Below are 21,904 nucleotides of genomic sequence, written 5' to 3' on the forward strand. Positions count from 1 at the left end.
GCAATGCCTGGAACAAATTAGATTGTCCACATAGATCACAAAGTGGCAGCAAAAAAAATGCTAAAAGTTAACTTGAAATCAGCAATATAAGATTAAAGTAAAGGTAAATTCACTCCAATGAAGCTCAGAGACAGATGTTCATATCCTGCCTTCAAAGTAAAATGGCTATATTACTGCTTGTGGTAAGGTTACTTTCTGCTTCTCTAGACAACATGAAGAAGAATGAGGCCAAGATGCATTCCTATCGCATTGAGCATTGTGTGACTCATTGCATTTTCTCTCACAGTTAGCGCCTATGTATATTGCAGCCCATGAAGAGAGGAACTGCTGATGTTCACAGGAGATTTTTCCCATTTGCCTCCTAAAAAAATAATGAAATTAATCAAGTTGTATGATTTTCAAGCCCACAAAAATTGCAGTGCTCATACTATATGATGGAAAACAATAGAAATCTAAAGTACTTTTGATCTGTGGAAAGTAGGTGGTCCTGATGGCTTGGTCATATTTGGGCATCTGCAGTTCTACATTCCTCTTCAGCTGCATGAAAGAAGGTTCCAGCTATTATGGAGCTGTGATCGGCAGGTCAAGTAACAATTAGGAATAATTCACTTATGTACTTGCCACTTTGGTGAGAGTTCACGAATGCCTAAGACTGCCTGAGCCGAAACCTCAGCCCAGCATTTTTTAGGATAAAGAGGGAGATCATTTGAGCTGCTGCCATATAACATCAGCTTTCATAAGCTGTTTTGAGCCTAAAATAGCTTTACTTCCCACACCTTACAAGCAGAGCTACTTTTCTTTCTACTTCTTTTTTAAAATTCTATTTTAAAGGGATTCATAGTGGAGCTGAACTCTCTGTTAAAGGGCAGAATGGCTTTGTAATGTGCCATCAACACACTTTAATTTCACCATGAAGACAAAAGTTGATTGTTGACTTAGGCCTTTGCAGAAAATCAAGTGCAAAGGTTTTTCTCCTAGCAAATAACAGTTATTCTCAAGCTGTTTTCTCTTTTGGAGATACATAATGGAAATGGCATTTTTATTGAGGGAGTGAATACTGGGCCCAAAGACTGTCAGATCAGTGATTTAGTCTCATCTCAGAATACTTTAAACCTGACACCCTTAGGGTGGAGGAATGGCCATTTGCATATACTGTTTACAGGCAAGATGTCAAACACGTTTTGGGGAGCCTTGTCAAGTAAGACAGCAAAATTAAAGAAGTCTTAGAGCAGACTAAAGAGTCTTAGAGCCTCTCTTTATAAAAACCATGCAACAGTAAATGTCCATCCTTCAATTGCTCTAGCTTGAGTTCTACCAGTGTAATTCCCCTCTCTGGGCTGCAGTCGTATCATGCATACTGCTTTAACATGAAATGTCACCATATCGCTTAAAAAAATACGTGTTGGAATGAGTTTATTTCCTGCTTATAATCCAGACCCTTCTGCAATAACAAAACCTGTGCTTTTCAACAAAAGAGCATATAGAAACACGTGTACTTTTGGTGTGCTGAAAAAGAGTCAGGGGTGCAATGTCAGTTGACATTCAGGATGTGGTCCAAAACTCATTGGAATTACTAGATTTTCCCCATCATCCCTGAGACTTTTTACTGAGGACATGAATTACTGTATTGTAGCAAACCCTGGATCCATCTGGTGAAATCCCCACAGAAAAGGAGTGTCCCTACCTTCAAATTTGGATCTGGACAATTTTGCAATGGATTCATTCAGTTTAAAAATTTTCATATATTCTCGTTATGCTACAAGTCTTTGAGAATCCTAATTTTATTCATCCATTTCTCCTGCTTGTCTCACAAAAAAAGATCCAGGAGCCACAGTATTACCTGCTTGTATCACCAAAAAAGTGCTTGGGTTGCCTGGCTTTTTTGAAACTTCTTTTTTTGCTTTCTTTTTTTTTCATCATGAGGAGAATCAAAATTAGATTCAATGCTCTGTTCAAAGGAAATGCTGTTGTTATTCTCTTGTGTGATATTCTTCTATGTGACATTCATTCTGTTGTGGTGAAGAAATGAAGCTATAGCTTTTGTGGCTCTAGTTCTTTCTTGGCAGTCTGCTACCACCTGCCCGTTTGAGACTGTTCTTACCCTTTATTTCAGCCCCTTGATCCTCAGATGCTCTAGGAACACCAAGAGCCACAACATTGCCTCGAGTTCAGCAGTGACGCTAATACTGCTCCTTTTCAGCTGATACCCAAGAGGTCCCTTGATCAGCAGCCTCATCCATCTCCTACTGAACCAGCATTTCACTGACCTCAGTAGGAGCTGGATCAGATCTTAATTGACTATTGGGAAGATAAATTGGGATTGATTCCAGCTGTAGTTTATAATACGCCTTTTCATCATAAAATGAAGATAGAAGTAAAATGAATACTGACAGGTTGTTGAATTTTCACCCCAGTTCATTTATTTTGGTCACGTCTTTTCTCATGCCCAGCTTGAACACAGCTCTAATTCATATATTTTTAAAAAACTGCTAGTCTGTTACTCAGTAATTGGTAATAGGTTATGGTCTTTTCCTTTGCCATAGTTTTCTGCTTAAGATGAGAAATACTTACGTATTTTCTTCATATTATTTTTCTTCACAGAGCTTCCAAACAAATGAAATTAATTCTCATTGTTTTCTGCTGTTACTGGTCTGTAACAGATTGGGACATATTCTGCACAGGGTAAATGCACACAGCCTTTCCTGCCCTCTAAACTCACAGACACAGTAACAGAATGAAAAGGATTTATTGCGTAGGTTTATAGCAGCAAGCCTACAAGCAAGCTGCAGAATACACCACCCATACCTATCTTTGAATACAATCTTATGTATCATGAGCTGCATTGTCCATGCATAGTGAGGAAAATGCAGCCCAGCGGAAAGCATCTGCATGAGTCCTCCTTTCTCCAGAGAAGGTTTTACATACCACTCAAGTGTAGGATTTCTTCTCAAATTAAACATTGTCTAGGAAAAATACTGTGATAGCGGTATCAATCCATACCGTGTTTTGAGAGGACATGTTATCTAAATAGGCTGTGGATCAAATACTGCTTCAAGAGTTCTGTAGAGCTGATGTTAAAGATGAAGGTTAATGCTGCATATAGCTTCTCAAGTCCAAAGCACTTAGTAGTCTTCACTAAGGGAGATAGAAATCTTGATAGTTGTATTTAAATGGTTGTTGCAGGCACTAGGCTTAGGGAAGAAAAAAATGTTCCTTTTCAAAAGATGTTTCCCTGTTTTGACTGTTTTTCGTTTTGTGTGGTGCTTTTCAGCAAACTTCATTACACATATCAACAAGTCTTCCTTCTTTCAAGTTTGACAGTGTTAATAAAAAGCCAAAGTTGTGACAGTTCTGCTTGTTGACTGCCTGAGCCTTGAACAGAAGAAGGAAAACACAATGCCAGTTAACCATGGGAGCTGAAAACTCAGAGAGTAAATACAGTCATTGTACCGAAGCAAGACAACTTGAAATTCTGTCCACAAAGCAGGTTGTTGCCCTCTTTGGGGACCAACTGTGGAAACTGTTACGCTCTTGTTTTCCTTCTGTGTCACCAGCATTGATGATTAGAAAGGAAATTACTAATAGCTTTTTAAGTAACTGGCAGTAGAAGGAAAACTGCACCTAAGTCCCCAAACTGGTTTTGCTTCTTGTTTTGTCTTGTGCCGTGGTAGGTTTATGTCAATGGGGAGTGGGTCACCAGCATCGGAGAAGGAGGCAGCTTCGGGGAACTGGCATTGATCTATGGAACACCCCGGGCTGCCACCGTCAAGGCCAAGACAGATCTCAAGCTCTGGGGCATCGACAGAGACAGCTACAGACGCATTTTAATGGTAAGTTTGTGGAGAAGGGCTTGTTTATGGAGTTGATATTTTTTACTTTCTTCTGTAGTGCCAGCACTTCTGTGTTCAGAGCACACTAATGATAGAAAGCTGCGTGGTCTGTGTTTCTACATAAGAGAGAGGACATGACAATAACATTGAGTAACTAAATTAAGTGAAGTGAAGGAAAAGGGGACAAGATTCAGCGGAAAGACGCTGAGTCAGAGATGCAATTGAATAACCTTATTCATAACTATTATACATGAATGAAAACCTCAGGAGGCCTCTGTTACCCACCGAAGCTATGCAAATCCTCTTCTTATTGTGAACCTCAAAGTGTCTTTCGGCACTACCCCTTGCCTATGAGGTCTTTGTCTGAACTTGTATTATACTCTTCAAAGCAGGCAATACAAGGTAAATCCAGCTCTGCTGAAAAAAAAATCTTAGTTGGACTGAGCCCTCCATCTTTGTTAGCCAGCACACAGCCACACGTATGATAGGATGGTAGCTGCAGAGTTCCTGCTAATGTTTCATTGCTCTGCTCCTTTCAAACTCCCTCATCTCTGCAGCAAAGCTCAACAGACCATCTGGGCATTTGGGGTGTGTGCTAGCTTCTGGATTTGCTGGTGGTTCTTGAGTGGTGAGTTTATAATGGAAACTTTGACAGATAATTAACTTCAGCAATGTCATAACTTTTTTTTATGAGTTTGCTTCTGATGTCTATGTGCATATCTTTCTTCTCCATAAAATATTCCTTTCTTTTTGATAATTAACAGACATAACTCTGTGCAAAGCTTCTTTCTCAATGGGACTTGTCTCTAAAAGCTGCATTGTTTCATTCTGATCTGAAGGAAATTACACTATGCTCTCAGAATAATAAAGGAGTGTGCGTTTTGAGATCATCTATATTTCCAGTGGATGTCATGGATAACAGAAAAATTAGCAAAAGAATTGAGTAGATTTTACACTTAAATGATTAGTTCTTAAGCAACAGAGTGTAAGAGTGATCTTTATTTATACTGTGTGATGACTGTTGGATGTCTGTATGAAACATTGCTCTTTTTCACTCTGTATTTCATGGGCTGAGTTCTGTATCACATAAATGAACATCACACTGTCATCTAGGAGAGTACATCTTACGGAAATTTACTGTATCCCAAAATATTCAGCCTGATCACTCCAAGACAAAATAGAGGAATAATGATGAGAAGCGTACTGTCTTCTCTCTTGTGGATAAGCAGGATGAGTAGTTTTAAATGCTTCCCAATGCTGGGAAGCAGGCAGTAGTAAATGAGACCTTTCTGCAAGGTATTTCTAAAACATAGAGCAGGAGAATTTCCTAACAGATTTAAGAGGCACACTCAGCTTATTTGTCCCATGTCCTACATGGATGCAATGGAGGGGTGTCTGGGATAACTGGTGCGATGAACTTGCATGCTGCAAGGAAGAATCCAACGTATAAAAGAGAAGGATTGTACAAGGGAAATAAATGTCAGGACAAGCCACATATTCTTTGGCTCTTTAAGCATAGCTTTTTACAGCTGCCTGCAATTTTGCTACTAAAGAATTGAAGGGACAGATTCACAGGCCTTGTAGCCTAGAGGTAATTTCAATTTTAGCATTGATGAAGATAGTGGTACCTAACATCATCCAACCTTGTGAGCTTTCAGGTTTGGTCTTGTGTCCATTACCATCTGACAGCAGCCTTCGGAAGATGAATACTTGATGCAGAGACAGGATTTTACTAAAGTCACAGTGGAAAAGACTGTTTTTAATGCTAGCTTTAGCCATACATACAACTGGAATATTATGGATGTACTTCTATTTGATTCTAGTGTAGTGCTAAGTGCTGTTGAAATTAATCTACATATTCTCTGAAACAGTGACTGCTGTACTTTACCGAGCAAACTCAGTTTCTGCAGTTGATGAGACGTTTAACTTAAGATGGAGATGTTTTCTCTCACTCTCTCTCTTCTCGTGTTTTTTTTTGCAGTTGGGGCCATTAAAACTTGGTAGTCTGTTGCATTATATTAGATACCCAGACAGTGTAATTGTAGTATTCCCAACACTTAGATAGGAAATATTTCAGGTAGCATGGTGAATTGATTGCTGCAGGTATAAAAAATGTCCAATTTTAAGTGCTGTCCACGGTGAATGCAATTTACCCACCCAGACTACACGAATTCTGTCATCTTTTCATTTATTGTAGGTGAAGCGTGGATAATTTCTTTGCTGGAGGTGAAATGAGACACCTGTCTTTGTGCATTCGTGTGAGGGCAGGTTACAGTGGCTCTCTGCACATTTCCTCAAGCCTAAGAATTAATTACATCATGTTTCAGTGGCTGCATTTCATACTTGAAGCTAACTCCACCATTACCTGGCTAGTTTTGCTGTACTCAGTTTCAAGATGTAGTAGTAGCTGCCTTTCAAGTCCCAGAAACACAGTGTGCTGCCATTTAGCCTCTAACCTCACATTTCTAGAAAGTTGCTGGATATTTTGGATGTAGAAATGCTTCTGCCTTTAAATAAGAGGTAGTAATGTTTAGGATATCATTTGAAATATATAATTTAAGATTATTTTAAAACTGGAGAGTGAGCAGGTTTTTCCTTTTTTATTTTTTGTTTGCAAATACTTTTGTCCAAGGGATCAATGGCCTTTTTCTCACAAAGGTAGGGTTTTTTTTCTGTAGTCAGATACATCCCCTCCATAACCCAAGACAGCTTTTTTTTCATCTGCATTCCTTCCTAGCCATGACCAGCCCCATGTTATCTCAGTCTGATGTTGAAATTTTATTCAAGTTGTAAATATTTATTTGCAAATCATCCCTTCAGATTCACACTTGCCAAAAAGATTTTATCCTGTCATGAGACACTTGACTCTACCTCATTTCTCCTTACAGGGTCTGTTTTGGTTCTTTGCTTTGCATGTAGTAATTTCTAGTTTTTATTTCTGCTTAGTGCCATTTTCCCCACACGTGTCTCATTGATCCTGACTGGTTTATGGTATGAATAAAATGCATCTCAGGAGGTTTGGGAGTTTGGGTTTTCCTTTTTTTTGGATGGACAAAGCCTGATGCAAAAAGTTCCTGCTGGCTTTTAGTTACACTTGTCATCCATTTATTATTTAGCCTGTCCCAAAGGAAGTTTGTTAAAACAGATATATTTCTTTATATTTCATTGTCTCAGCTTAGGTACTCTCATGGCTTGAAGGTCACATTCAAGTTTGTTTTAGCAGCTGTGATGATTGTAAATATTGGGATAGTTCTTTGTGTCAGGATTTTCAGTGAATTTGCTTGGCTTTCACTGCAGTTCTTAACAAAGTATTACGCCATGAAATTCATTGTACTAGACGGATTACAAAAACCCACCTCAACATGTTCCCCCCACGAGTACACTCACAAATTATCTGTCCATCTGTATGTTCCATTTATTTCACAAAATTATCTGCATACTTTTCCTTCTGTTGCAAATTTTTTATGTATATGTTCTCTGTGTGTGCATACACAAGCACACGCCCACATATTTATGTATCTATTCTATATTTATTTACTTACATTCTTCTGGAAGAGATGCAAAGGAATTTTTTGCCATAGGATTCATGTAATTCAGTTGCTGAAATGTTGCTGCTCTCTTCTTTGCAATTGGGATTCAAGAGCATCACAGAGTGGGAAACATCCCAGGGTAGTACAATATTTGTATTCTAAACATAGCAAATACCACAAATACCAGAGAAGCAAATGTCTGCATCCCAACATCAGATTGATCCCCTAGACAATTCAGTTCCCAGACTGAGGAAATTTGAAGTATTAATTTCTTGTAATTTCTTCTTTAAGAAGGCTTGATTCAGCATAATTTAACTATCCTCTAGTTCCCATGGTCCAAGATACCTGGCTCTGAGAGCGGGCTTGCATGAGATACTGTCGTGATTTAACCCCAGCCAGCAACTAAGCCCCACACAGCCTCTTGCTCACTCTCCCCTGGTGGGATGGGGGAGAGAGTCTGAATAGTAAAAGTGAGAAAACTCGTAGGTTGAGATAGAGACAGTTTAGTAGGTAAAGCAAAAGCCATGCACGCAAGCAAAGCAAAGAAAGGAATTCATTCACTGCTTCCCATGGGCAGGCAGGTGTTCAGCCATCTCCAGGAAAGCAGGGCTCCATCACACGTAACCGTTACTTGGGATGACAACCACCATCACTCTGAACGTCCTCCCCTTCCTGCTTCTTCCCCCAGCTTTATACACTGAGCATGACATCATACGGTATGGGATATCCCTTGGGTCAGTGGGGTCAGCTGTCCCGGCTGTGTCCCCTCCCAACTCCTTGTGCACCCCCAGCCTCCTTGCTGGTGGGGCGGGGTGAGAGGCAGAAAAGGCCTTGACTCTGTGTAAGCCCTGCTCAGCAGTAACTAAAACATCCGTCTTATCAACACTGTTGTCAGCACAAATCCAAAACTTAGCCCCATTCCAGCCACTAGGAAGAAAATTAATCCTATCCCAGCTGACACTAGTCCATACACGATACTTTTTGCCTATTTAGCAAACTTTGCTTGCAGAAAGTGAGTTGTAATATTGGGATGTAAGTCATGACAAATCAAGGTTAGTCAGTTCCTAATGTTATGCCTCATTTTATTTATGCTATTTTGGCTTTGTTTTACCGTCTTTTCACAGCTTTGAACCTGAGAACAAGTTCTTTAACAAGTGCTGTTTACTACTCAGATAAAATAAAGTCAGAAGGACTTTGTGTTGCCATAAAATGTAGTTTGCATGGTGCGAAAACATAAAGCAAATCCGAAGCCTGCAATCCATCCAACGTGTGCAATATAGCACTGGGATCTTGTGGGCTATTTTGTTTTCATGGCCAGTGTGCATGGTGACTCTTTCTCGTACGCTCCTGTAAGAATGTACACCCAAAGCATCATTCAATATCAGGTTTATGCAGGGATTAAATGGAGCTGGAACAGTCCAGAAGGCCGTTCTGGCACCTCCTGCCAGCATACTCTTTTTATTTGAAACTTGAACCATGCTTTGCCTTTCGTTAGCCATTTGTTTGGCTTCTAACTGAAGGTGGGGATTTCTAAGAAGGACCCGATTAACTCCACCTGAAAAAATGAAGCAATAAAGAAGACATGAAGAGTGCTGGAAGGACAAAGCAAAAAGATGAACAGAGGGGAAGAAAGACAGAGACTGGACTGGAGGAGTGGGAAGAAAAAAATTGAAGCAAACAGGGAAAGTGAAGAAGGGGCAGTTGGAAAAGAGATGCAACAGTCCTATTCAACAAGACCTGTTATATTCTCTGGGGCATTCCTTTTTCCTAGCCTGTGTATTGTTTAAGCTAAGCCTAGGGCTTGCTACATTTTTAAGTGGTCCTAAAACTGACTTTGAGCTCTTTTCTGGGTGAATTTGGCAAATGCAAGTGATCTTGTTTCTCCTTGGGACTGTTTCAGGGAGGAGCACTGCAGCTTAGAATATTAACGAGTCTTCGTAGTTAGTGGGAACCACTGTCTTTAAGAAGATGAGCTTGTGCATGACAGCTCAGAACCGGGGAGAAAGTGAACAAAGGGAAGCGGGGAGAGGAGAAGCAGCAACTATTGAAATAAGGTATTAATAGGTTAGAAAAAGCAGAATTAATAAAGACTTTTTAAAACATGCCATCAAGAACCCTGCCAGTGCAGAATTATTCATGTACATTTACTATTGTTTTTATCTGGCTCAAGGAGTAAGATTTCTATTCCTTCCCTTGGAAAACTTCTCTGCAAGAGAATAATTCCTACGTTGGGAAAACTTTTTTGTTACTGATCTTAAATTAGATTTTCTTAATTTTCTCCTATTACTTTGAGTTATGTCAAGTTATGCTGTACTAAATTGCCCTGTCTTTCTGTCATAGATCTGTAGATGATTATCACTGTTTACTTAAAACACTTGCAACAATGCATGCTAGCTATAAGGATGACATACCTATGATCCCAGTGTTGAGCTAACATATACAGGCTGAATTTGTTTTGCTCCTTTCTCATCAGCTCTCCCCAAATGCTTTAGCATTTCTTCAGGCTCTCTTTGGTTTGATTTTCTGGAGAAGAGGTACCGAGACAGAGTGTAGCACGTCAGATGCCATCACATCCAAGCCATGGAGATGGAGCCTCTAAACTTCATTCCAGGATGATGTCTTTGAGTATACAGACCAAAATAGCCTTGGCTGTATTCCTGTTGCAAACAAGTCTGATGTTGCAAACCGGGTCTCACCTACTGTCTGTAAATCTCTTTCAGCGTTACAACTTTCCAGCCTTCTTCTGTTTGTCAAACATCTGTGCTTTGGATTTTTTTTTCTTTGCATTTCTTATCTGTATTTTCCAAATGGAAGCTCATTCTATTATTTTCTACTCTCATTTCTAATATTTCCAGGTCCTTTCTTGTTATTTTCCTGTTCTGGCAAGCTTTCATAGTATCTCCTAGTCTGCAGATATCATTACTGTCTGATTTGTTGCTGCTTCTAGAAGATCCATGAAAACATTGCATAAGAACAGACTTAGTACCAATCCCAGGGAGCGTGCCAGTTGACACTTCTGCAGAAATGACTTGAAGAGTAGAAGAGGTTATGATGGTGTTCACACCCATGGCCTCAACAATTTGGGTAAAGCTATTAGACCAAATAAAACAAATATAAAAAGGACGTCAGGAGTCAGAGGTGACATTATGCCTGTGAGAGGGGATGAAAGGGGAATATTAGACTGATCAGGGAAGGTGGGAAGTAGGCATGTTCTCTCCCTGTTTCATGGGCAGAAAAAGATGATTAATACCACTGGAAATAAGCCCATGATTTGGTTGGTTGTAAGATTCTACTGATGGATTGATTTTAGCTTATATTACAGTAGTGTTCTCTCAAAATCTCTTCCCCTCACTCTGCTTGTGAAAGCTTTAGCGGGAAAACACACTCAAGTGAAAATAATGTGCGTAAGGGTGAGCCAAGCTTCTCCTTTCTGGAAGAGAAATTGAGATCTGGTTGTGCCAATTGGAATCCAGCCTCATGTTCTCTGAAAATGGAGAGGAAGCTTCTGTGCCTGCCTGGCACCCTTTGGTGAAGCTGTGCTATTGGAAGGCTCGTGCCACCCTGGAAGCTATTTTTTGTCTCCTGGATGGAGATGGAGGGTTGGATGGAGCCATCCTGCAGGTTGAGTCATGAGCCATCAGTTGGGTCTCCTTTGGTTTCAGTGCATGTGCTTGGAAAGTGTCCAAAGCCTCAATCACTTGTTCTTCCCTAGGCTCTTGTTCTCCCTTACCTCTGTGGTATCATTCTGAGGCACGGGATATTTAAGACAGTGTAGCTATGCATTAAGTGGAGTCCCACTGAGGTTCTAGATACTATCACAATACAAAAAATGGTAACAGCACTTTTAATTAATTCTTTCCACTTCAGTTTTGCTTTTGCACTTGTCTTCATGGTGGATTCTGTACCGCTGCCCTGTCTTAGTTTAGCCAAGACACAACACACCCATTTTCCTGTAGGAAGTGATGGGCTCTTGCTCTCCAGGCCAGGCGGGATGCCTGCAATTCTTACCTTCCTGGGTCTTGTCTGCATCTCTAAATACTCGAAGCTGTGGCCAGGCGTCACTTATGGCTACTGATTACTGCTTCTTAAAATTCATCTGTGTCCGCAAGTCATTTAAAAAGCATTTTCCACATCTGTCCCTGGGTGCCCCAGCCCATCAAACTAAACCACCAATCTGGTTTTCCACAGCTGTCAATTTTGCTGGTCTCATTTCCACTCAATTGTAGGGAGGAAAGCAACAACTGCACAGTGTCCAGTTTTCCATTCTTTGTCTCGCAGCAAACTGTCAGGATCTGGCGTGGTTCACAGAGCCTTCTCCGTTTGAAGTACTTTTTTTTCTTTTCTTTCTGGCACTTCAAATGCTCTCGGGGGCCCCGGAGGTTGAGAACCAGGTTTCTCAGAGAGAGAGGTCAGACAAGGGTTACCGATGCTATCGCTGAGAGGCGAACTGTCATCACCAGACTCGGAAATTATGAACAGGGTGCGGAGGGGGAGACCTTGGTAGCCGGTGCTGATCCAGAGATACCAGGGAAGAGTGGCAGCTCCTGACGGTGCTGCAGCTGTTTCGGAGCAGGGGTGGCCCCGGGAGAGGGATGCAATGGCAGCTCTCTTCGGAGGAGAGCACCCAGCAGCTTCTGCTGGTGCTGCGGTCAGAAGCTGGAGCCAAAGTCTGTTGATGTTGGTGGAAGGACTCACATTGCTTTGATGATCATTGGATCAAGCCCCACCTGCACAGCATGTGTAGGAAGGATGATATTTACTTCTTAGTTATGTCATTGCACTTGAGTACTCCAGCCTTTCCCATTTTCTTACTTAAAGCACTTCTGAATGCTTTCACAGTGAAGGGTAAAACGTTTCTTCTCCTTTTCCTTTCTCTATCCCCACTTTCTGCCTCTGCTTCCAGCACTTACCAGTGCTCACTTGGAAAAGGAGGAATAGAGAAGTGGCTTTTTCTGTGGCAGACACTAACATTTGCTTCTGTCTTCTCTGCCCAGCCTATGAGTAAATGCCATCTGTATTTCCCCTTTCTTCAGAAGATGAATGTATCATCTTTGTGCTGTACTCCTGCCTTGTAGGTTTGACCAGCAGGCACCAGGCAGCCTTTGACATCCACAGGGAATCTACCCAGGCAGAAATGATGGGGGCTGTCATGTAACAGTGTGGAATAAACTGCGCGGTACCAAGGAACAGCCTAGAGTTCCTCTTTGGTACCTGGGAAGGTTTTCTTTTCAAGTCATTTGTGTCACTGAAGAAGGAGTTAAGGATGAGTTAATTATTTTGTATTGGTAAAACTGCATCATATTTGTTCATACCTGAATCTCCTTCAAAAATGCATGCTGGAATGGCTACTTAGGGTTTCTGTCTATGCTGATCAAACACTATGTAAGCAGAAGGTATCTCAGTAATTTATCACACAATAAAATCTTAGTAGAGTGGGAATGACTGTGCTGGTGGCTGCACATACATTGATGGATTGTCTGCTCCAAAACGCTTAAATCTTGTTAAAAAAATAATATGAATAGGTTGCTCAGCAGTAACAATACGTACAACAGTATACAGGATATAAACCAAGGTTACAGATAAACACTCTTGGCATTAAAGAGGTTTTAACCTAAAAGGATGAGACCCATGAGGGGGACATTTTAAGTTTTATCCTACTTTGTAATTGTGAATTCGCATCTAGCAGGGCCTCATTGGTAAGAAGATATATATTGAATTAGCTAAACAGTTAATTGATGAAGCTCTGGCTTTAAAATGAGTGCCTGTAAATAATGGATACAATTAATCTGCAGTGTCCAGTAACACCAGTGAAGTCAGTGAAATTACACCAGGATTGAATTTGATTCCTTCTGTCTTTGCTTATCAGCAATACAACTTGCCTAGACATTTTATGGGGAAGCATTTGCCTTAGGCTGTTTATACTGGCTATGCTTAAGATTTGGAAGGGGAGGGGAAAAAAAAGAGCAGCTGTAGGAAGAAATCACAAAAATACTTCGTGTAATGTTCTACCTCCTTTTTTTCTCTCTTTTAATAACAGGGCAGCACGCTGAGAAAGCGGAAGATGTATGAAGAATTCCTGAGCAAGGTCTCCATTTTGGGTCAGTTGCCCTTTGGACTTGCCTGTTACTTCCTCTGTTATACGTGTTGGCAGAATGAATTTTGGTCTTTGATGGCACGATGAAAGCAATGGTGGTCAAACAGAAGGTCTCACGGTTGCATCGTTTCTGAAGGAATGAAAGCGTAAAGGGCCCTTTTTAGGACTTCTTTTTCTCATTCTTTAATATGCACTGAACATGTTTGAAGGACAAATCTTTCCTTAAATATGGGAGCAGGCATGCACTGGTAACCTTTCAGTGGCTGCTGTTGCAGTAAAGATCATACGGATAGAGAAAGCAGTGCAGAGACATGAATTTGTCATAAAGTCTAGTTACATCCTTCCAAGTGACAGGTGAAAAGATTTTTCTTGCAAGAATACGGTATTTATGTGCACTAAACAAACTAATTTTACAAATCAAAATGGACTGATTTTTTTTTTTTCTATGTATTTTACGACCCCTGTCTCACATTCTTAAAACATCTGTTTAGCTGCTTGTCCTTGGATTTTGTTTCCCTTTGATTAATGTGATAGCCACAAAATTTGGACATGTTCTTGATGGCCTTCAGTAGGAAAAACAACAAACCCATAATGCCTGACCAATAAATCACCATTAGGAGAACAAAAGCTTCTAATAAGGAGGACAGTGTTAGACAGTACAATGAAATGTTGATTCTGTGGGAAAAACATCATGTTTCTGCTGGGGCTGTTTTGAAAAAAACAGTTCAGGATTCATTTGCTATGTAATTAAATTATTTATATTTCTACTTAAACAATTTCCATTTCTTGTTTATGGTCTTCGTCTACCATTCAAGCTTAGGTACCTGAAATATGAGAGTGTCTTAGTGAAAATATACTTGAACTTCTGAGAAGTGCTATCCATGAAATTTTCAATTGTATTTGTATGCTCAAACTAAGGCTAAGTATGTTGCTCACTTATTAATGAAGTTTTTGTCATTTAAATGGCTTCTTTTATGCTTAATTTAAAGCTTCCTAAATTAAGAGTACAAATTATACCAAATTACAATGAGTATTTAAAGAAAAAAGGATCTCTGCACCTGCACTAATGAGGAGCAATTACGACGAGACATCTCAAAACAATTTCAGAGTAGAAAGGTTATTCAAAGATGTGCTTCCTCAAACATGCAGTTTGCAATGTAATTATATCCTAGTTTGTAGTACGGCTTTTGAATCTCAGTAAAAAAAGAGGAAGGACTTCAAGATTTGAACCTTTTTTAAGTATGGAAAAGCAGTGGACAAAATAACGCATAATTTCAGGAACATGGAGAATTTAGGTGAAATGTGTAAGGATCTATTTTGCATGTCTAAAAAGTAGATGACACCTGCAAAACAGAAAGGTATTTTAGAAATCTCAACACAGCACGGAGAAGTCAACTTCACTTCATGCCTTAATGTGGTCAGAACTCGTTGATTTCTTGGTGGAAAAACCTTTACCTGCTTTTTATATATATTTTTGCAAGGCCTGTCTAGGGTCTGTAACTAGCCATATAATTGTAAGAGTCGTATTTTTTTTAAGATCTAAGGATTTCTTAGATTATCAGTAGTTGCTTATAGTGTATCAAAGAAGATATGAGAAGACTAATTGTTTTAAATCTTTCTTCTGGAGTTTGTAAAACCATGAATTGATACATACAATTTAGAAGTTGCAAAAAATTGCATATGGTCTACTTTATTTGATGCTTGACTTTAACTCTGCAACTAAAACTTTAGAAGTTTTATCATGTACAATATTTATATAATGCTTTGTTTGCAAGAATCATTAACCAATGTATTTGTAGTGGTACAATTCCCTTAGACAAAAGAGAGACACTTTATGACTAAAGACTGAATTAATTTTGAATGTTTCGTAAAGCCAAATGAAGAAGTCTCAAGAGACTGTATCTTTTCATTGTTAATTACTGAGTTCTTTAAAAAAAAAAAAAAAAAAAGAAAAAGCCTAGTCTAGTCTGTATGAAAGAGTTTTATCCTTATTTTTAGTCAAACAATTTTAGTCAAATTGTTGCATTGACAATATTGGCTTGGTCTTTGATATTAATGCTTCTGCAGCAAAGGTCAGAAATACACCAGGAAAGTGCATTAGTGATTATAGGTGGGGAAAATATTAGAAATAATCTTTCCCAAACAGCAACAGAAAGTGGCATAAAAACATGAAGACGTGTGTCAGGCAACTCAAACCTTAGCTTTGCATTGATCACTTCGATCTGGTTTTGTTACTGAACTCAGTGTGCACTTCTGAGCTCAGCCAAAACACTTTTTAAACTTTTAAAAAACAACTCTTTCACCCTCACACAATACTTCTAAGCAATATTTGGACAAAATGGGGAAAACAGAGTCTGAGAGAACAGCCCAGATCTAATCCTGGTGTCAGAAGCCATGTCTTGACTTATATTAGTTCAATAATTCATAATAAGTAAGGATCAGTAGAGCTCTAGTACATGAATTTTAGCCCAGCTTTTTGAGGTGAAGGTTATGTCATTGTATTATCTGTTTCTTTTAATAACTTTTAAACCTGTCACTTCTTTCAATCAAAATTGATAAAAGCACAGAAGTTCAAGTACAGTTCATTGCCTTGAATTCTCATGCGAATGGGTAGAGGAGAGAGACACAGGTTGGCACCCCTTCTCTCCCCGAGAGCAGGACAGGTAAAATTCCTCCCTTGGCAAACGCAGGAGGAGGAAGGCAGTGGGACAGTGAGCAGCCCTGGACGAGCCACTGTGCAGGTTGTCTTTTGGCATGTAGGTATCACAGGGGATTTGTGGCAGCTGCAAGTGGATGATGAAGTTTACTTTGAAGTTTCATAACTTTTCTCTCTTAAGTGGGGGAATGAAAAGAAAAAGACTTTGTAAACCATCCAGCTGGCAAATGAAACAGAGGTGCCACTTCAAACACATCCATACTGACCCTCTGTCTCACTGCTACCCATGCTACCAGGGTCTTGCCCTTGGCTTCAGTGGTGCATGGTCTCACCTACGGGGGAAGAGTCATCTTTTAGATTGACACTTTGGCATTGCTTATCTAGCAGGCCATCAGTAACCAGCTGAGAGCAACTCTGATGAAAAGACAGTAGGACTTGTTCTGACATCTGGTGTGGGATGTGGTAAGCGAATCTCGGCGCTCCCATATTGCTGGTATCTCCAAACAACTCCTAGGCTGCTCCAATCCCGCTGCAGCATCAGGGCAGTGCAGATCAGATCGCAGGCGTAGGGAACCAGAGCCAACTTTTCCTGTCCAACTTTTAAGATTATCATCTGGCTGATTACTAAAGTCTAAGACACAATGAATAAATACATTCATGTTTCCCAACTGGAGGTTCGTGCAAAGTGTCTGGATGAAAGAAATGTTTCTTTTATAACACAACCAGGCATAGCAGAGCTGTCAGTTTAGATATGAATCTTCAGCCAAAGTTAAGAGTCTTTTTATAATAAAGCTTTATGATCTTCAATATTTTAGAGTCTCTGGACAAATGGGAGCGGCTGACAGTGGCTGATGCACTGGAACCTGTCCAGTTTGAAGATGGAGAAAAAATTGTTGTGCAGGGAGAGCCTGGTGATGACTTCTTCATTATTACAGAGGTAAGATTGGCATCCTGATAAGCTCTGTCATTTCCTGGTAAAGATCAAGACTTTGTATGAAAAGACATTTGGGTTCAGTTTAATCTCTTGCTTCAGCATAAATCTGAACTAACTCCACTCAGACCAGGAGAATTACTCAAAATTCAAATGAATTCAAACACCAGTTCCATGGAAATGCCTTAAGTGGGACAATCCCTAATTTCCAGTAAATTGAAGATGTGGAGGAATTTTGAGGTGTGTCTAGTGTCTTCACTGTTTGAAGGTTCGTTTTCTGCATGAGATTTTTCTTGTTCCAAATTGCCAATACTTCAACCAGGCTGGCCAGCCACACAGTGCATTGATCATTGTTCCCAAAGGGACTTGCAGGGGAAATCACAAACGAACATCTGTAAACTGGAGCAGGAGACCTGATCTGAAAATGGATAATTTGTTCTTTGTTTTGCCTTAAACTCAGTCCAAACGGCTGAGCCATTTTCTTGTTTACTCTCACACAGGCAGACAGATCTGTCAGGCAGCTGAAAATGCTGACATCTTTTTGGGAGATTATCTGACACTTCAGTTCCACCATCTCATTTCTGCAAACAGATGCTGACGGGGTTTTTCCTCCCTCTCTGACATAAATATTTGGATCCTTGGTATCTCGTACGAATACCTAGGTGCTGTGATATAACAGGTTATAAAAAGGTATTACAGAGACTCAGACTAAGACTAACAAGACAGCGTTAGGATATGGTTGTATGTGTATTGAAGTAGGAGCTTTTCAGTACCAGCTGTGAGTGTTCATACACAAATATATAGACTAGGAATGACCAACATATGGTTGTGTGGTGACAGCTCAAGTACACAGGCCAGGCCAGGTCAGGTGTTATGTGACTAGCAACAAGGCAGTGGTGGCACAGGACCTAGGAGGCAATCTGAATCCCTCACTACAGTAGAAGGTGAGTCAGATGGAAGTAAGGAAGCTGGTATCATTGTGTTGCCTTGGGATCCAGTTGTAGATACACAGAATACATCTCTGGCTCCATCAGGCTGCTGTGTTGTGATGTGATTTATGAGGAAAGAGACCCTTCCCCACTCAAGTGATAAAGGGCTTGTACAGCACCCATTCCAAATGATGTAGAGGCCAACAAGTTTTTCTTTGCTTGCTCCTTATCTGTGGATTTTTGGACAGGTGCCTCTATCCAAGGCAGCCAGAATTTGGTTCATAATCAATATCTGACACTTAAAATTGCATCTTTCTTTCCTCTTGAGTGCTGGAAATATGTATTTGATTTGTTAACAGAGTTTCTCTTCTGATGCTGACAAAATTGTCAGTGCAAGTAAGTGCTCCTGTATATCACACAGTTAGGCACTTAAAGAACTTTAAATATGTGATGAGCAGTGCCCCTTCAAAACAATAGTATCTGAATAAAAGAGACTAAATACTAGATAGGGAATTTTTTTTGTTAACAAGATATTTAGTATATAAAAAAATTTAGGAAATAAAACATTTTTCAGAAATATTAATTTTTTATTTCTACTAGTGTTACTAAGTGTGCTGCTATGCCTTGCAGCAGCATGAAAGCAGGAAAACCTAATTTTCTTAGCCGTCGAATCCCATGTGGAAAATTGGCAGCTTACTTAAGAATTACCAAGGGCTTTTATTTTCCCCTGTTGATGGAACAGCTGTTAAGACTTGAATGGGTAGAAAAGTATTAACACTGCATACCGCATAATCATAAAGTATCTGCACACCTCGCCCTTCCACTATAAATCTAACATTGTTTCTCACTTTGGAAATTGTCTATATTTTTCTACATTAAAGAATGAACATCCAGTATCAACTCTTTCTTGTGCTGCAGTGGTATTTTTGTCTGGTCAAACATAGTTTAAGCTTTGTATTTTAAACTGGATTTCACAGGAGTTTACATCTTTGATGTTAAACTTTTCTGCAGGAGAGTTGATGAGAGCTGCCAGGAACACATCATTCTACAAACTGGTTGAAAGTAGTTTTGGCTGGTTTATTGTCACAATATGTTGAAAAGTCATTAGATTCTTTCATATGTTTTTTGATGTTTGTGGCCTTATAATCCACAACACTAGAAATGCAGCAAATTTGTTTGACTGCTGTATATGCAGAAACCATTTCATGTATCACCAGAATGCAGTCTCCCTTGGAGCACATTATATCCAGTAGTACAAAGCTAAACTTCGCCACACAATTTTTGGGCAAGGTACTCATTTATTATAAACCACAGTCATTCATGGCATGCCTTAGACAAATCAGTTACCAATTTACAAAGCTTTGGTGCACCAGCATCACAGATACTGGTTCCAAGTGGGATCTTGTGACTCCTATCATAAAAGCTTCTCTAAGACACCCAGGATTCACACATGGATTTTAAATTGTGAGCACAGTTTTGTATGAACTTCATAAATTAGTCATTCATTTCTGCTTAGCCTGCAATGCTGCCTTCCTATGTGACATCCCTTTGGGATACCATCTTTTAAGTATATTGGTCCTGCAGAAGGACATAGCCTATAAGTGAATTGACACCTTCAGGATTTGCAGACTGAAGAGCAACCATTAAACCCTTTTGAAAGGGAGACTTCCAGCCTCGGTGATGATCAGAACAGCAATTCCTGCTTTAAACCAGGAATGTTTAGTCTCCTCCTTCTGTCAAGCAAGCACATTCACCTTTTCTCTGTTTTTCTTAATATAACCTTTTTTCGTGGCTTTCTGTCCACCATCTTATCTCCAGTGTTGCACAGGTTGTAGTAGAGTGCAGGCTGTATGCATGAAAATGCTACAGTGCCCCATGGGGAGCAAGGCTGCAGCAGGAGCTCAGCCAAATTATTAGAATAACAGAAAATGTGCACAGGAAAGTATCACAGGAAACCAGGGCTTTTTAAGTTCACTGCTCACAAAGCTGTTTATGGTTCATTTTTTGTTAAAAAATCTAATGAGAAAAGTATTACCCTGAGATTCCGGGACAGCTACAGTTTTTCTGCCATCCTAAATCTTCACATGCACCAGTAAGATGTTTACTTGCAGTAGGTTGGGTGCTTTTCCATTTAAATCCCAAGCAGCCTTCAACAAAATTTAGTTTTAATATTTAAAGGCTGTGATTTTTTCCAGAGATAGAATTATTTTAATGTTTATACCATATTCCTTAATTTGATGATAAGATCAGAAGTGAATGTCTGCTTACAAAAGCAAAGTAACCGCTTCTGTGAGATTGATTTACTGCACTTGAAACTGGTAATTAAAAAAAAAAGAAAAAAAGAAGCAGCCCTGCAGTTTCTGTATTTTCAGATATTTCCAGGTCTTATTTTCCCACTATGGTTTTCACACAACAAATTTGGGCTTTCCCAGACCAGACAGATGTGGAATGTATCTGCTGGATTCCAAGGTCATGGAATTATCCCATATGAGATTCCTGGCACGGAGGTGAAAAACTTTAAGCACCATGAAACAATTGTTGCCATAAAGAATTATATTTTGGCAAGCGTAAATCATAACAGATGTACAGTTTCTAACAAATAAATTTCCAGTTGTATTTTACACTGCCACACTGTGTACCCAGCAGTAGGGAGGATTTATTCATCTAACTTCAGATAAAGCAAATATTTTTAGCTAGCATTTTAAAGTGGTAGCTTGCAAAGGCCTGTGAGCTTTGCGGAGTTAAATATCCCAGCAAATGTTACGTCCCTTTAAATGGAATGCCAGTTGAATGGGGGCTGATTTTATTCCTGACTCGTGCTTTGCCACTGACTTCAGCTCGAACAGTAGTTCGAACTAGTGTAGTAGTGCTCTGAAACTGGAAAGAAGTGAGGTTTTTGCTGTTGTCTAGGTTACTGAGAAAGGTAGTGACAACCACTATTAAAAATAGCGGTTATGATCATGTACCGCTCTCAAGTTCAGTTTTGAACTTGGCTGGGTGGCACAGTACCTCGAAGTTTGTAACACAGCTGCCAAAAATGTGGGGACCTGCAGCTGTGAAGTGCCCTGCTGGGTTTTCCAGCTCCCACCCCTCCCCATGTCAGATCATTTGGATCTACTTGTCATGACCGAGCACCGTATACGACACGCAGATACCGTCACGGGACTCCACCGACTGTGCTCAGGGAGTCTTTTAGTCTCAGCTGCATACTGAGAGCTTGCTGAACTGTTGCCATATGGCCCTAATACTCCATAAAGTTTGACATGGCTTAAGAAAAATGTGTGCAGACACAAATGTACGCAGGTGTAGGAGGAGAGAACAGCAAAAGGTTTATAATAGTGCCACACTGCGCCCAAAGAGCACAGCTTGTACCTGTCCTTTAAATGTGCTCTCTGTAGCCTGTCATCTCCTCAGAGGACAGTTTGGTTTAAGTGGTGCAGAAAGCAAAGAAATAAAACTGAATCAGATGTAAAACATTTCCCATTAACAGTCGGTCGAGCTGCCCAGCAATCGCATGCAGCAGCCTAAAAATAAAAGACCTAAAAATAGAAGGTAATTTACAGGAGAAAATTCAAGGAGAAATGGACCCATTGTATCAAGCAGTTTCACATTAGATTTTTGATTTTAACTTGAAAAAACAGTATATTTAATTGCAGATTAGTGCTAAGTTACAGGGGGTAGTTGTACCCTCTTCTGCAAATCCTTTGTGAAAAGTACTTCAAAAAAAGCTGGGGATTTGTGTTCTTTGTTATTACCCTGCTGGTTAGAGAGGAGGCAGAGTCAGGGCATCTGATTTTCAGTCTCACCTGGATTATCAGTCCAGTCTGTGGGCAGAATGTTACCCTCCTGTTTCCCCACCAGTGGGAATAATCCTAATGACACTTCACAAAGGTGAGCAAAAGCTTGATGGGAAAAGGCATAAAGTGTCCATCAG

The 21,904-nt window shown here is 39.9% G+C and overlaps 1 protein-coding gene across 1 annotated transcript in view; it reads left to right on the forward strand.

The window, feature by feature from the left end:
* The window catches only part of PRKAR1B (protein kinase, cAMP-dependent, regulatory, type I, beta), a 97,917-nt gene that overhangs the window by 62,261 nt on the left and 13,752 nt on the right, over positions 1-21,904 (forward strand). The window contains exons 6-8 of the mRNA XM_009695396.1: positions 3,672-3,830; positions 13,398-13,458; positions 16,926-17,047. Coding sequence (XP_009693698.1) covers positions 3,672-3,830; positions 13,398-13,458; positions 16,926-17,047 — 342 coding nt within the window. The remainder of the gene's footprint in view (positions 1-3,671; positions 3,831-13,397; positions 13,459-16,925; positions 17,048-21,904) is intronic.

Source organism: Cariama cristata, unplaced genomic scaffold (assembly GCF_000690535.1).
Source record: "Cariama cristata isolate BGI_N322 unplaced genomic scaffold, ASM69053v1 scaffold37042, whole genome shotgun sequence".
NCBI classification, from domain to species: Eukaryota; Metazoa; Chordata; class Aves; order Cariamiformes; family Cariamidae; genus Cariama; species Cariama cristata.